Below are 14,589 nucleotides of genomic sequence, written 5' to 3' on the forward strand. Positions count from 1 at the left end.
ATTCAGTTCTGCCATGGGGAAAAGGTACCTCGAAAATACGTTGTCTCTTGTGAGCCCAGTGCACGTTTCTGCTTGGGGACTACCGCTGGGTCACTGAATCAAGGGAAACAGACACAACCCTGTTTGAGGAAGAGCCTCCTGTAACTACAGCAATACAGGGCCATTTTGTTTTGGAAGCTTGAAACTGTAACCCTTTCCAGCGTTTACTTTTATTGACACAATGGGCCAAATTCAGAGTGAAATAAAAAACAGTGACAGGAGGATTGAGTTGAGTGGAAGTTGCTTGCTGAGGGAAGGGTTTTTAACACATGCATTAGGGGGGGTGGAACTATCTTAAAGCACTAAACAGCGTAAATAAAAAAGCATTCAAATTACTCCTCTGTTAAAAAGAGTGAAGTCAATAGAAGTTTCCTGCCCCCCCTTCACTTCTGAGTCATATCAATATGTAGCATTTAGAAACCATTTCACAAAGTTAAACATTTATTAGGAACAAGAACTATTACAAAAAGATACCCATAGTCTAAATATATACATGAGGTTTAAACATAGCATTTTCATGTACCTTTAGCTATAAAAATACATTAGATTAACTGTATCCTAATTTATAAATATAGTTCTTTTAAAAAAAAAAAAAAGTAGTATTTCATATGAAAGCCTTACTGTGCAATGAAAGAATATATACCCTCTAAAGGGTTATTTTAAAGTTAGTGTCTAGTGTTATATAACTTAGAAAATTCAGTGTGTAGAGTCAAACCCTGATTTATACAATAAGAGATACACTGACTTTTTAAAAACTTGATAAGGGAAAAAAAGAGGTGAAATATATATCATACATATAAAGCCAGAATACTAGGATTTTAAGAATTTCAGATGATTTCAGTTTCAACCACTGTTAATAAAAAAATTCATACAGAGATACATCAAGATAACCAGCCTTTTACTGTTTGCCTTACCTCCCTACTGTCTGACTGCAGCCCTAGAAAACTGTCAAGTAGGCAAAAGTAAAATGTTTGTCTGAGAAGATGTTTGCACTCTTAAGTGTTTTATAAAAATAGAAACTTATTTACAATGTTCCCATTTGGCCTTTCATGGGGAAGGGAGGACATTTTCTTCACTGGATGGGGAGATTTACCTGTCTCACATACCCATGGGAGGACAGGCACCTGGTTATACACAACTGTTGGAGGTATGTCATTTAAGAAGTTAAGCAGTGTTGAAGTGCAATTTCAACGTTCACAAACTAATAAGGAAGTTTAGGCTCATGCAAACTTTTTCCTTACTTATCGCCACCCACCTTCCTTCCTCCTCCAAAAAAAGGTCCACTCATGCAACAGAACTTGTTGACTGGGTATATCTCTGAGCAAATGAAGGTACTGGTTAAATCCTCACTTGCATCACGGAATAGAGGTTAGACCTGCATTTCTGCTTCAAGCCCTGGCATCTGGAAAACTCCAGGCAGCAATCTTTACCCGTGCCGTACGGGGATCTGTCGATATGCCATAAGGAACCTCTATCGGTTTGGTCTCAGAGGACAATCCCAGCGAGATCAGCTAAACTTCGTAACAAGCTGACACCACTAACACCTGCATACTTAGAGCTCCTGCAGGCATGGATCTTCCCATACATTTGCCAGTGGTTTTCCGGTACAGAATCAGGAGGAGGAGGAGGGAAAGTAGTGAACCCAGGAACTGAAGACAGCATGTGGCTTGTCATTAATCTCAGACTAATGTCTGGGCATGCAAAGAAGTTACTGCAGGAGATACTAAGGCATGAACTTGGTGTGACAGCCACTCCATGGATGCTATTCATGTACTTGCATGCTTATACAGCTGTAAGCAAGAGACAATTCAAGGCAGTTTATTTCTCAGTGAAGGATCAGCTACTCTGTGCTTGCCATAAGATGACAGCACTCAGGAGGACAATTACTGCAAAGCTGCTGATACTTTTAAGTCCAGCCATAGCTTATTCCATGGTAACTGGTTTGTACACCCACATCTTTAGCACTCAGTGTGTGCTTGGGAGCACCTGCCTTTTCATACTGTACTTCCAGAAATTTATTTTAAGCTACATTCATACGGGGTAAAGAAGCAGTGAGAAAAGCTTATAAGTTTTACTCTCACAACAATAGCTCTGGCTCAAAAAATAAAGAGATGTTCACAAAGCCTGAAAGTTACAGAGAAAGAGCAGGACAGCTTCCTGCAGCTCTTCTGCTCCCTCTCCCAGATCAGAAGGACTGGTGTGGGATGTTTTCTGTGGGTTATCTACCATGCTACATGCTTAGCATTCAACTCGGTGTCATCACGGTAAGTACAGTGCAAAATCCTCTTGCAAAAAGTGCTATAGTGAAGGTTTGAGATACAATTGTGACTCGTTCAGAGCCAGAAGGGTTAGCAAGTCAGTAACTTGCATTTGCAGCATGTGTAATGTGTGCACACCAAAACATCAGGTTCCAAGGACACTTTAAAGTCTAGCTTTGTTGGGTGAAATACTGGCCCCAAAGGAGTCCTCTAGGAAACTCCCAGGAATCTCATTCTGGGCTAGAATATCACCAATATGGAGAATGCATGTATCTTTAGAGAGACCAAGATAGCTCTTTCAAAGATAATTTCTTTACAGATCCTCCCATGAAAGCTTGCACTCCCATTCCAAACTCCAGCTGCAATCTTCACACAAACTCCACCAGCTTCAGTCAAGTTGTATTAACCCTACCACTCAAGTCCATTTATGCCAAGTGAAACCTATATGCCTCTGAAGGTGTTTTAACAGTCCGTGATAATGGTACCAGAAGTCTCTCTAACATGCCATTGATGTCCACGTCCTTCATGGGTACAGTTTGAAAGCAGATGTCCTGCAAACACTGTGACTGACCAGCATTTTAGTCACAGGGAGCAGACAGATGTACAGCCAGGGACTTGTACAATACAAGTGTGTGCTATGCTGCCAGTAGGGTCAGTTAAATCAGTTTTCAAAGAGCCAGTTGACAAAATGGAGTCCAGTAGATTCAGTGTTTCTAGAGGAATAAAGTTAGGTGTTTCCATTTTCTTCCTACCCCTCCCCTCCCCCTTGCTCTGAACACGTCCCCCATGTGTCACATTCAGAGTGTCAGCATTTTAGGCCTTCTGTTTTCATGGACTCTTCTGGGAGAGTTTAATGGTGACTGTTTTCACTTCGGTGTATTCTGCCAAAGCATATTCACCACTGGAAGAGAGAGGAGGGAAAGGGACAAACAACTGTAGCATGTTAATGTCTACTTCTCTAAGATAAGAGATTTCTACACAAGTGCATTTTAGCCACTGATCAACAGCTGCTATAGATGCCATCAGGCCATTAAAACCAGATCTGAACTAATTACACCAGCTATCAATTTGGCCCACCACTTCTAATAATTGCTAAGTACATGCACATAAATACACACAACTACACCCTATTGTAAAAGAAACATGGAATGCTTCTGGTCGCAGTAACCCAGAAGATAACAATTTGTGAGACTCTGCCTAGTGAAAACTGAGTACTACTGTGAGAACCCATAGAAGAAACATCCACGTAAACATAGTTATCAGTGCTTAGATAGCAATTGAAGTTACTTTTTCACTGAAAGTGAGCTTCCATCTACAAGATACCATATAATCAAGAGGACATAGTTGCTCCAGAAATGCATACTGATGACAGACCCCACCACTGCATCATGTCTTGGTTGGTGGAAACAGGCTCTATTCCCATGACTTGCCCAAGGGATAAACCCCTCACATCCTTTAATTAGCCAGGCAGTCAAGCAAAGTAAACCATAAGGTCTCAATATATGTGTCTCATTTGAGGATTCATTAATTTGCTGTGCTTAGCCAGTGAGGCATCTGAATGTCTCAGAGCAGCAGGTGCACCAGAACAGCTACTGGAAATGGTAAATGGTTCTTGGAAATAAATCTGGCTTATGAGAGAAGGGTTGCATTAGATTCCTCTGAAGGGTCTTCCGAATGGTGTAATAAAACCTGCCTCTCTCCTATACAAGAAGACAATTAAGATTTAAGTCAATTTCTCAGCTCTACCTCTAACTGATAGGGTGACCTTGGTTTAAAAATTTCTGTGTTAGTAACTAACTAGAGCTGGAATCCCCAGTAGCCATGCTGCAACAGGTCAGGCTGGGGAAAAGGGACAGAGGATCTTTCTGTAATTTAGTAGCAAGCTTGGAAGGTGGGAGGTAGAATGATTTTGGAGACCTTTCCTTGTTGTTCTAGCTCCAGCCTTAGAAAGTCAGAGGTAGGAAGAGGTCCAACTAGGACCAATGCTACAGCAGTCAAGGGAGGCCCACATACCACCATCTAAAGATGGAGGAGGTTTGGGGTGGATACCAGTGTCCCCAGCCAAGGTGCCATACTTCTCCCTTGATCTAAAAATCTAACTAGTAAGGAAAAATGCTTGCAAGTGGAATTGACTGAACTGGAGTTATTAAGAGCTTATAAAGCAGATGAAAGTACTCCTGAAGACACTGGACACGTTCTCACATCTGTGCTTTGCTGTACTGGCTTAGCACCTCCCTGTGCAGCATACTGCAAGCCTCATAGTTTAAAAACAAATTCAACAATATTTTCACAGTCACAATTGCTATTGCATTCACCATCCACATTTAAACAAAACTTACAGTTCTCTGCCATTGCCTGACATTTTAAAGCCACCAAAAGGAGCCTGTGCATAGAGCGCATTGTAACAGTTGATCCTACAATAAAGACATCAGTTGTAAAAAGACAATTCAATACCAAGGAGAAGCAAGATGATGACAACAATGACAATACGAAAAAGGCTGAAATCTGTCAGTTTTCTCTTTACACAGTTCGTTCACCTGAGAAATCAGATTTTGGCAATAAAATCTTACTTTGCTACAGAAACAGAAAACATTTGAGTGGTACTCAGTCTGACCTACACTCACTTCATAGTCTCTAATGGCTAAGACATTCATGCTTCAGCTGGAATTTATGCTATGTTCAGAGCCATGCTTAAAAGAAATAGTCCAACCTATTCCCTAGTTTAATGAAGCACATTCTGAAATGAACATGTTTACTCAGAAAGCTGTCTAAACACTCACAAGCAGACTCCACTATCCACTTCTAGGTATAATAAAAAGTTGGACTGCATGAGACATTTGTGCCACAGTAAAATGAAAGCACTAGTCCCATTTCTATAGACACTAGGTAGAAAAAGCTAATGCAAATACTTCCTCAGCATCTCAATAAGATCAAATGACTGAAGAGAGACAGGTATGGCTTGGTGCTGTAGGGCTGCACCTTCATGCATGCACAGCACATGTATCCTTCAAAGCCCAACATCCCATTTTAATGTAAATATTACTCAGAGGCAGATTCTTCTGGCGCCAATTCTTGAAATCAATCCTCTGTATGCATCAAAATCAGACATCAGATCAAACTCCTACCTTGAGTGGGAAAAAAAAAATCAGGATTCCATCTTTAAAATTATTCTAATATAAAATAAGAAATTTTGTGAGCAAAAATAGCTACTTATCTTTCTGACAGTGGTGTGGTGCCATCTACTGTCCATACTGATCTGTGCATCTAAGACCCCATCTCGTGCTACTTAAAGATCATAAGAATTGCTTTTTTCTACATACAGGATTTTGAAAGCCATCGTGTCTGGTGGAACTTACTACAACCCCTACATTTTCAGAGTTTTCCAGATGAAGAACTACATCGATTAAACAAACAAACAGCCCATTTCTCGCCAAACTGTCTGGTCCTCACCACCTTCTTTTGATGAATGGGTGTTGCTTCTGAGAAGAATATCAAGAATTAAGCAGACTACTAATACATCTTACCTCCAGCACTTACACATGATTCCAAATCATACATCCCTCTCCCCTCCCAGGAAACAAAATCCCAGCCCACACTCTGGTCCCACACTGCTTACCAGACAGTTCCTGATTGCAATGCAGAAGCTAGTGTCAATGCTCTGTCCAGATTCTTTGTGAACACTGCAGCCGTAAGTCCATACTCAGTACTGTTGGCTCTTCTTATGACCTCTTCTATACTCTTGAACTTCATAATTGGCTGAACTGGCCCAAAAATCTGCACATATCAATTAAACATTAGTACAGGAAAGCCTTTGCTAATCATGGTAATTTGGGAGTAATTAGAATCAGATGCTTTGTTTGGATACTATATTTAAAAATGTTATATCATAGCCTTTTAGAAGTCACTGACAGAGTTTCTTAAAAACTACTCATTAAACTGACTTCAAAGGAAGTACAGTGATGTGCTCTAGTAGTTAATATAAGCTAAGATCCAACAACTAACAGATCATCTATAACAATCAAAATAAGCAGAGTTAGGTCTGGACAAGTTTCAAATGATTCATCCTTACTCCATTTACAACTCCCCTTTTGAACTCAGAAGTTGAGTATGTTCAAGAAGCAATTAATATATTTCAAGGATTGCAAGTTTTTTTCCTTGGTTTTAACTCTCATTTTGTCATTGTATGCAGTTTATTTGCATGCAGTGCATTTACCACATATGTGTTTGACCACAAACTTGGCTTCCCAGGTTGCCAGTATAAAGGCAGCAGGCATACACAATAATTCCCAACTTGTGGGATGGAGTGTCTCATCAAATACAGTATCAAAGGTGGGGCCCTTTTCTGGCCTGCATGGTCCTGCAGTACAAGAAACCCCCACCAAAGGTGAGATACAGTCTCACTTGTGCCACCCTGAGGGCCAGGCTAAGCCGTTTGCCTGGCTTGTAGGCTCATACAAGTGTTTGTAAATGTCTTCGTTTGGGGAGATCCGGGTACTTAACTGAAGCCTTCATCCTGGGCAGAGAATGAATGTGCATTTGCAACAAAACTGCGAATGAATGAAACTGGATAAGCTTCATGAATCACGACTTGGGATTTGGAGCCAGTTCATTAAAAAAAGGCCTGTCACGGGATTTTCAGTTCTTATTCCCCCTATTTTTAGAATGTAACTCATGCCGAGACTGACTGATATCTTTCCCAGGTTCCTTAGAGATTCTGTGGCAGATCTGAGACATCTAAACATTTTGCCAGGAGAGAACAGTAAGCAGCCCCATAAAAAGCACTAGGCTAAACTATAAAATACAAGTGCCAGTTAGACTTTGGCAACTACTTATTTTTCCATTGGGGAACATGATGAAAAGTAGATTAACTTCTATTTCAAAGGAATATCATAGGACCTAATCACATGCAGCTTGTTCAATTTTTCTGCATATGAATAATGAAAGCCAGAGTATTAGATCTGCACTTTGCTGGTTTCAACCTTGTTTTCATATAGGAAAAAAATGGTCAGCCTCAGGGGATTTCACCATGAGAACAGAATCTGGGATTATTTCAGACGCTAATGCTACTTGAGAAAAGTTCTTCAGTGGCAGTATAGCAGGGCCATTCCTTCCCTCCTCACCAGCTTCAGGTCCCAGAGTTCTTGTCCTACCTTTCTGCAAAAAAGCAATTCCTTTTTTACTAAGTAGTGGAGCAAGAACACACGTTGTACTGTCCTCTCTCACTTTGAATCAGAATGTACCACAGCTGAGCAATTTTAAGTCCACTCATTAGGAGGTGCATAAGAGCACACAGCACGCACAACCATCTGTCTGTGTAGAGTGGGAGAGCTTAACTCTGTCTTCAGAAAACCTTCAAACTTGAGGGCAAAGAATACGTAGAATTGCTCCAGCCTGCCACAGTTTTGGTTATTTTTATTCAGTTATTTGTATTTAAAATCAAGGATTCCGACAGAAACCCCTCCATCACCACTATTTTTTATTCAGAAACAGCATTTATAGCAGCTGTAACTACGTAAGGCATGTGCTTGTATTTTGCATTATATCAAGTTCTCCTGAAATGAGACCTAAAAGCTTTAGGTTTTTATCTGGGTTCGTTATTGTCCAGTGAGTACACAGGTTTTTTGCCTGTTCTGCTCTCCTCCTTCTCCTCTCACTCAAAATTGAAGCTCACCTTGCAGATACTTCATTAGTAGAATGGATTTCAGCACTAGGCAGTTATTAGGACACTGAAATAAGTGAAACTGCTATTCTCCTCTCAAGTTTTCACTTCAAACCACAATGATACTGCTTTTCTTTCCCATTTACAATAGTAAATGCATACAAAGGTTCAGGTGACTTGTACTGTACCTCTTCTTTGGCGATACGCATGTTGTCAGTGACTTCCGAAAACACAGTGGGTTTTATAAACAGGCCTCTGTCTTCAATGGCAAGACCCCCACACTCCAGCTTAGCTCCTTCTTTCTTCCCACTTTCTATCAGCTCCAGGATTTTATCAAACTGTTTTTGATCAATCTGTCAGACACAAAAGGAAAAGAAAGAGACAGCAGCGCCTTTACTATCACTGTTCCAGAGACAGGAGTCATGGTATGTGGCCCAGGGGCACATTTGCAGGGCACTGTCAGACCAGGTTAAGTTTACATCTCATTCTATGATATGGCAGTCAGGCAATAAGCAGGCTGAAAGACAGGATGATGGCATAGCCCTGAGCCACAGAAAACAGAAGGTGAAGTTACATGTGAAAGTTTAATCTTATCTAATAGTTTGCTGCCACGTGGAGGGGGTCTCCCCACTTTCCCTTCCTCCGCATCCTGAATATGCACTCCCACGGCGCACCTCACTCCAGGTCTGGGACTTACTGACCTTCTCCATGCATTGATTTAGCGCAGGAGCACCATGAGAACAGCCTGAGGTGGGTTTTGCTGGGCTAGCAACCTCAGTCAGCTCAGCAAGGGATCTGACCAGCAACAGAATCAGTGCAAGAGAGGGAGAATCAGAGTATATAAACTATTAAGTCGACTTTGCTGTAATGTGCAGCTTTTCCCACAGCTCTCTGTCCTCAACTGGAAGAACCCAGCGAGCTCTGCCTCCATCTCTTTCCACACATGCACACTATATGAACAGCCTGAAAGATAAGAACTTCAGAACAACTGATGCACTGAAGCCATACTTTAAAAATCAGAATAACCTTTCATGAATCTTAGAGACTAATACCATCCCCGCATTCTATGGTTCTCTGGACTGGGAGCCATATCCTCACTTTTAACTACCAACCTTGTCTAACTCCTCCCCACCCACACCTAAATATGCAGTAATCTCAAATAGCGAGTACTGTTGTGTTACTAGCCTTTAAACTAGGGGTTTCAGTAGAGGTGGGGAAAGGCCGGTCCAGTTACAGGACACTGAAGTAGCAGAGCTGCGCAGCCCTGCACCAGCACTTGGAGGAGACATCACATACTTTACAGGCACAGTGGGTCATGTGCTGGGAAAAGGTGCAGAAGCCCGCAGCACTTCTGAACAGTACTGATCCTTCTTTTGTGTTCCACATGCAGCAGTGTACTGCAGGTATTGTCAGGTTGCAAATAAACAGATGTGGCTGTTTGCATGATGCATAATTAAGCAATGAAACACCTCATCACAGCACGCTGCAGATGGAGATGTTTAAAAAACAGCAAAACTAACAAAAACCTCAACAAACTCATTGAGGTGATTAGATAAAAGACTCCATCCACTGGTTCAAGGTGCCCTGGCAGCCCAGGAGGTTATTCTGAATGCCAGGTATCTCCAGATGCTTCTACTGTTCAATACCCCTCCCTAGGCATCTGTTTTTATTTCAGCAGGGCCAGTTGCCAGTTGGGACTGTTTACATGGAGTGTTCCACACTCGACTCCGCCAGATTACAGACTATATCCTGTCCCTAGTTAATCCTGGCCACACGCAATCCAAGTTTTCATGCTTTTAGGCAAATATCAAAGCTTCAGGAGGGTGTCCTTGGGGTACTTCTGGTACACACTGAAAACAGAGAACAGCACATCTCCTGCCACACAGATGTGTGTATCACATGCACTGTGTACAGCTTGTACTAAGTGCTTATGTTCTCTCATGCGTTCAGATGCTACACAAGAAAACACTTGATACATGCTACTGCGTGAGGAAATGTGTGCCCTCATGTAGGATATAGTGTCACACAGTAAGTTTGGCAGGTGTCATACATATTGTCTATTTGTCTGGTTGCTTAGTTGCCAAATGTAAATAATTTGAAAATATCTGCAAGTGCTTTCCATCCTGGCATGTCTGTGATCCAGACCAATCCAGTTCATCCACTTCACATCACAGAAAACAAAACAAGGATATTTATACAGCTGTAACTTGTTGCAAGGCAAACTATAGTTAGATGAAAAGACACTGGGGAAAGAAAACATTTGTAAAAATGACATGCAAGGGTGGAACTGTTTGTCATTGTAACTAGAGCTTGCAAGGCTTGTTTAAATTCTGTCCCCTACTCCACTATTATTTATGGTTCGAGCATTGACTTCTATTAAAAACACATGATCTGGTAGAGCAAATTCTACTATTTGTCCATATAATTCAAAAGAGAAGAAGGCTTCTAAGGATCACTGCAACGCTGAAAATCTGAGAACCCTCAAATCTTCACATCTTGCTTCATTAAAGTCAAGACTGCAAGGAGCAGTTTTTCCTTTTCCAAACCTAGCATTTGTAATCCTAGAGAATAACCCCACATCTATGTCCAACAGACTGTTGGACACAGACTCTTTCTGCTTACATATTTTACTTTCATGCTTTAATCCTAAAGTACACAAATGTCTACAGTCTAAGGAAAATATTCACCATCTTAAAAATCAAGCAATAGGTTTTGGGCTGAATAACTACTGGCTAGCAAGTGCCATGAGGCAGCCTTAGTGCTTATCTTATTCCTGTAGACCAGGTTTTATAGTCCACAAATTCCAGTATTTGGGGTTCTACAATAAAAAAAAACTAGCCCAGTCTTGCTCTAATCTAAGCCCTGTTCTAGTCCACCAGGACATTACTCTCATCTAATGCAGTCTGCTGTTCACAATTGTATAATGCACTGGTTAACCCATTTGCCATCTGTGCAGATTTACTTTATTACTTCCTGTGCTACAGCTCACAGGAATCCAAAGTTAAAAAATGCCCTTGGTCTGCATTTGAGGTTGGCACTCAAACAGTCCCGATCACCCCTCAGGTTTCTTGTGGTGTCCTTTGAATTCCAGCCAGCCAACACAGTCAGACACATGTGAGTTTTGGAGAAGTCTCATCAGAGGCATGCCTCATTTCTGTTTAAATTTAATCCTGTTTAAATTTGACCTAATTTTGATCAGAGCAGTGCAGTTTGTATCAGCATAACCCAGTACTGCAGCTGACACAGTCTTTTCCTCACACCCATGCCATGAGCATCCATGCCAGTGCACAGTAACCCACATCAGGGAACTGACCTGAGTAAAACTTTTCTTCCTCACTTCCAAAAAGACTGGATTAGACCTGAATCAGCCAGTTCACCAATCTAGTTCCTAAGTGCAGTGCAATATAGGAACAAACAGCTGCACACAGGACCACTTTTCCAGGACTAGCTTACATCAACTTTAAGTTCTTGTGGAACAATATTATCTGTCACGCCATGCTGTCCTGCACCAGGTTGTCTCAGCAGCTACTTTGAGCACTATGCTCAGCCATGGGGCAGCTTGGTTTCACGGAGCACTACCTCAAAGTCTGGACTGCAGAGGCTCTCCTATTTTACACTTTCTGAACTCTCTACAAGTTGCAGATCCTGTTGTCTGGCTACCAGCACTCAGAGTTGATGTAGGACCAAAAAGATCATGGGCTACCACTGCTGTCAGCCAAAGGGCTGGCTCCAACTCCTTCCTGCTATTGGCTTCTAAGCCAGTGATCGTTCCAGAATGGGGTCTACACAGCAGCATGTGGACATTTTTGTAATGCTATTGTGTATATTCACCCTGACCCACACAGAAGGAAAATGAAGCAACGACCTGGATCTGAAGCAACTGGGGCCTGACAGGAAGAGATGAAGAAGAGGAAGACAGATTATTTTTCCTGGTGATTCTTCCCTTATCCATAAATTCAAGACCAAAAAAACCCTCACAGCAGAGCAGGTTACTTCAGGAACAGAGGAAAAATTTGATATGGAAGCCTCACATTTGAACAGTAACTTGTGGGCAGGTGTGAATCTGTGCTACTTTTGGAGGTATTTTAAGCCCTTGTGATACTGCATCATTTCTCTCTTCTGCTTGCATTTCTGTGTGTTGCATCTTACAGCATAGGCTCCAGAGAGCGAGCAAGCATAGCTGCAGAGGAAGTGGTTGTTCCTTTGCACTGGCAGCCACATGAAAGCTTTGGGATTAACAGTTTCCTCCCACTCTCTCAACTCCTTCCCATCTTGGGCTTGACAGTTGCATGCACAGAAGTTCAGGTGTGTGTGCTTTCCTAGCGACAAGTGTAACAGGTAAGCCAGAACAGGGAAAGAGGACAGATGGGCTATATTTAAAATCTGACCAGACACTGCTATTCCAACTTACTGTTACCCTTAATTATAGCTCTGTATGCAAAGCATCTCCCTTAAGCCACAGTAGTGATACCAGAGCATGGTGCTCTGCCATAGAGCTCACTGGGAAGTGTTCCGACAGCCTGGCAAGAGCTGGGAGCATGGATGAACTGAAATAAGCAGTCCAGTTCTACATGTTCTGCTCACTGCAGAGTGTTTCACCCTTTAAAACCTCACAACTACTCCCTATGGTTTCAGGGGCTGTTCTCATGAAACAATGGTCTCTGTCAGAGCAGGGAGGTGAACATGGTCCTGACAGGACTAACTATAAATGCAGCTCACTTACTGATATTGCTGGATAAGGTTTAGGATGATGTTATATTAAAAAAAAACAAAACCAAAACACAAAAACCAAACAACAAACAAACCTGAAAAGCTCGCAGCCCTTAACAAAAGGTAAGAGCAGACCTTGAAACAGTTTGATGGTCAGCTTATCTCTGCTGAAGCAAGTTCCAGCATGGGATTATTTTCCTAAGAATGCTGAGCATTTTGAAATCTCTTTCTAGGCAAGTTACAGATGTAGCCCCAGCATGAACAGGGGATGTACATCATCTTATTCCCCATGCGTGAGGACATGTAATGAGGTGGTGCCATGCATGAATCGTGTGTAAATGGACCTAGATCCAGATAAGGGGAGGCAGATGTCCACACAGCCATCCCTTCTCTGAGGGATCCTATGTAGCATCAAGAAAGAAAAACCTCAGTGCAGTACTGAGAACAGGAGGCCTAGGCTACAGACTTCTAGGATTCCCCCTTTATTTTTGGCAGCAAATAGTGGCCCTGTTAGAAGGCCTGACCCAAGGATCATCTTCCTCCAGAGCTCTCCACCACAGCTCAGATTGCTTTGGAAGGAAAAATACGAGGAAGGCTCTGGAAGCATTGATGAGGCTGGTCATGACAGCAGCTTGGCGTGGTTCTTCCTCCCAGTTCAGCTGAAACTTCTCCAAAGGATCAGAAAGGGAGCAGAGGAAGAGAGGGAAAGTAGGAACCCAGGAGCCCTTGGGCTCTAACTACTTGTCATCACCAACACAGCCAAGTAATGGAATGACCATTTCTGCAGTGCGCTCTTCTGTGCGTTGCTATTGCTCGCTGCAACATGCTTTGTATTACTGTACCAGGGAGACAGCCCCTTCCATAAAGCTGGATAAGAAGTGAATTAAATACATTTGCGTTTAAAAAAATTACAACAGAACATTTCAACAGTTGTGATTAATTGATATTTAAAGTACAGAGAAAAATAAAGCCATGATACATTACTCACCCCTCAGCACTTCAGCTGGGACCATATTCGTAAGGATAATATTTACACAAGACAAATTAAACAAAAACACAACCAAAAAACAAACAACTGTTCTCAGGCACACAGTTACCTGGGGTCCTTGTTCAGTTCTGGCATCGAAGGGGTCTCCAACAAGTCGCTTCTTGGCATACTCCACGCTGCGCTTGACAAACTCTGGATATATCTGCTCCTCCACAAACACTCGCGAGGCAGCTGTGCAGCACTGCCCTTGATTGAAGAACACACCTTGATGGGCACATTCCACTGCCAAGTCCACTGCAACACAGCCCAAGAGGGAAAAGTGTTACCACATGCACAGTTTCAGCCTTCCAGTGTTTCCAGACTTGTTTCTTCCTTTCTCTTTTGAAAGCCTCCTTAAAAAATGCTGACAATGGTCCACACCCATTGAAGGCACTCACAAGGTCTCATTCTGCCCCCAAACCAGATCTCTTATTATTTCCACCCCCCTTCCTGCCTTTTGTCTCAAGGTCTAGTTTGCCATAGCTCCTGATACTTTCTTCCACAAGGACTCACAGAGGGCAGTAACCAGTTTTTCTTGCTGTGGGAATTCAGATGTGGATTCCTAGATATCCTGCGTGGGTTCCTGAAGACTAGTTTCAGTAGCAATTGTTTAGAAAGCAGTGTGCCCTTCTGTTGTACAGCCAGCTCAGACCAGGTCCTTGCAATGCCCATTATTAGCAGACGGCACAAATACCTCTGGCTTTTGACCTATGCTGTGCTGTGCAAGAGAGTGAAGACTATTTTCCCCAAGCCAAATAGGATTTTCCAACCACTTTGGAGGTTACAGGTTACACATATCTCCTAGCACTACTCACTAATGCAACAAAGTCACAACGGAACATGCGAAATGAGGACAGCAGAGACACACAAAAAGCACCATGCTCGTAGTCTCCTAC

The 14,589-nt window shown here is 42.2% G+C and overlaps 1 protein-coding gene across 4 annotated transcripts in view; it reads right to left on the reverse strand.

Moving 5' to 3' along the window:
* Positions 1 to 335: 335 nt before the first annotated feature.
* Positions 336 to 14,589, reverse strand: part of ALDH1A3 (aldehyde dehydrogenase 1 family member A3) — a 37,091-nt gene continuing 22,837 nt past the window's right edge. The window contains exons 9-13 of one of the 4 annotated variants that reach the window (XR_012652765.1): positions 13,764 to 13,948; positions 8,145 to 8,309; positions 5,914 to 6,071; positions 4,637 to 5,776; positions 336 to 3,198 (exon numbers count right to left, since the gene is read on the reverse strand). Coding sequence is in view for 1 of the 4 variants with exons in the window: in XM_075044971.1 (XP_074901072.1) it covers positions 3,126 to 3,198; positions 4,637 to 4,711; positions 5,914 to 6,071; positions 8,145 to 8,309; positions 13,764 to 13,948 (656 nt within the window). In the remaining 3 variants the exon portion in view is untranslated. Of the gene's footprint in view, positions 3,199 to 4,636; positions 6,072 to 8,144; positions 8,310 to 13,763; positions 13,949 to 14,589 lie in introns of those variants that run through there. The other 3 variants (XM_075044971.1, XR_012652764.1, XR_012652763.1) reach the window with 3 other exon arrangements.

This window comes from Buteo buteo, chromosome 13, assembly GCF_964188355.1.
Source record: "Buteo buteo chromosome 13, bButBut1.hap1.1, whole genome shotgun sequence".
Lineage (NCBI taxonomy): Eukaryota > Metazoa > Chordata > Aves > Accipitriformes > Accipitridae > Buteo > Buteo buteo.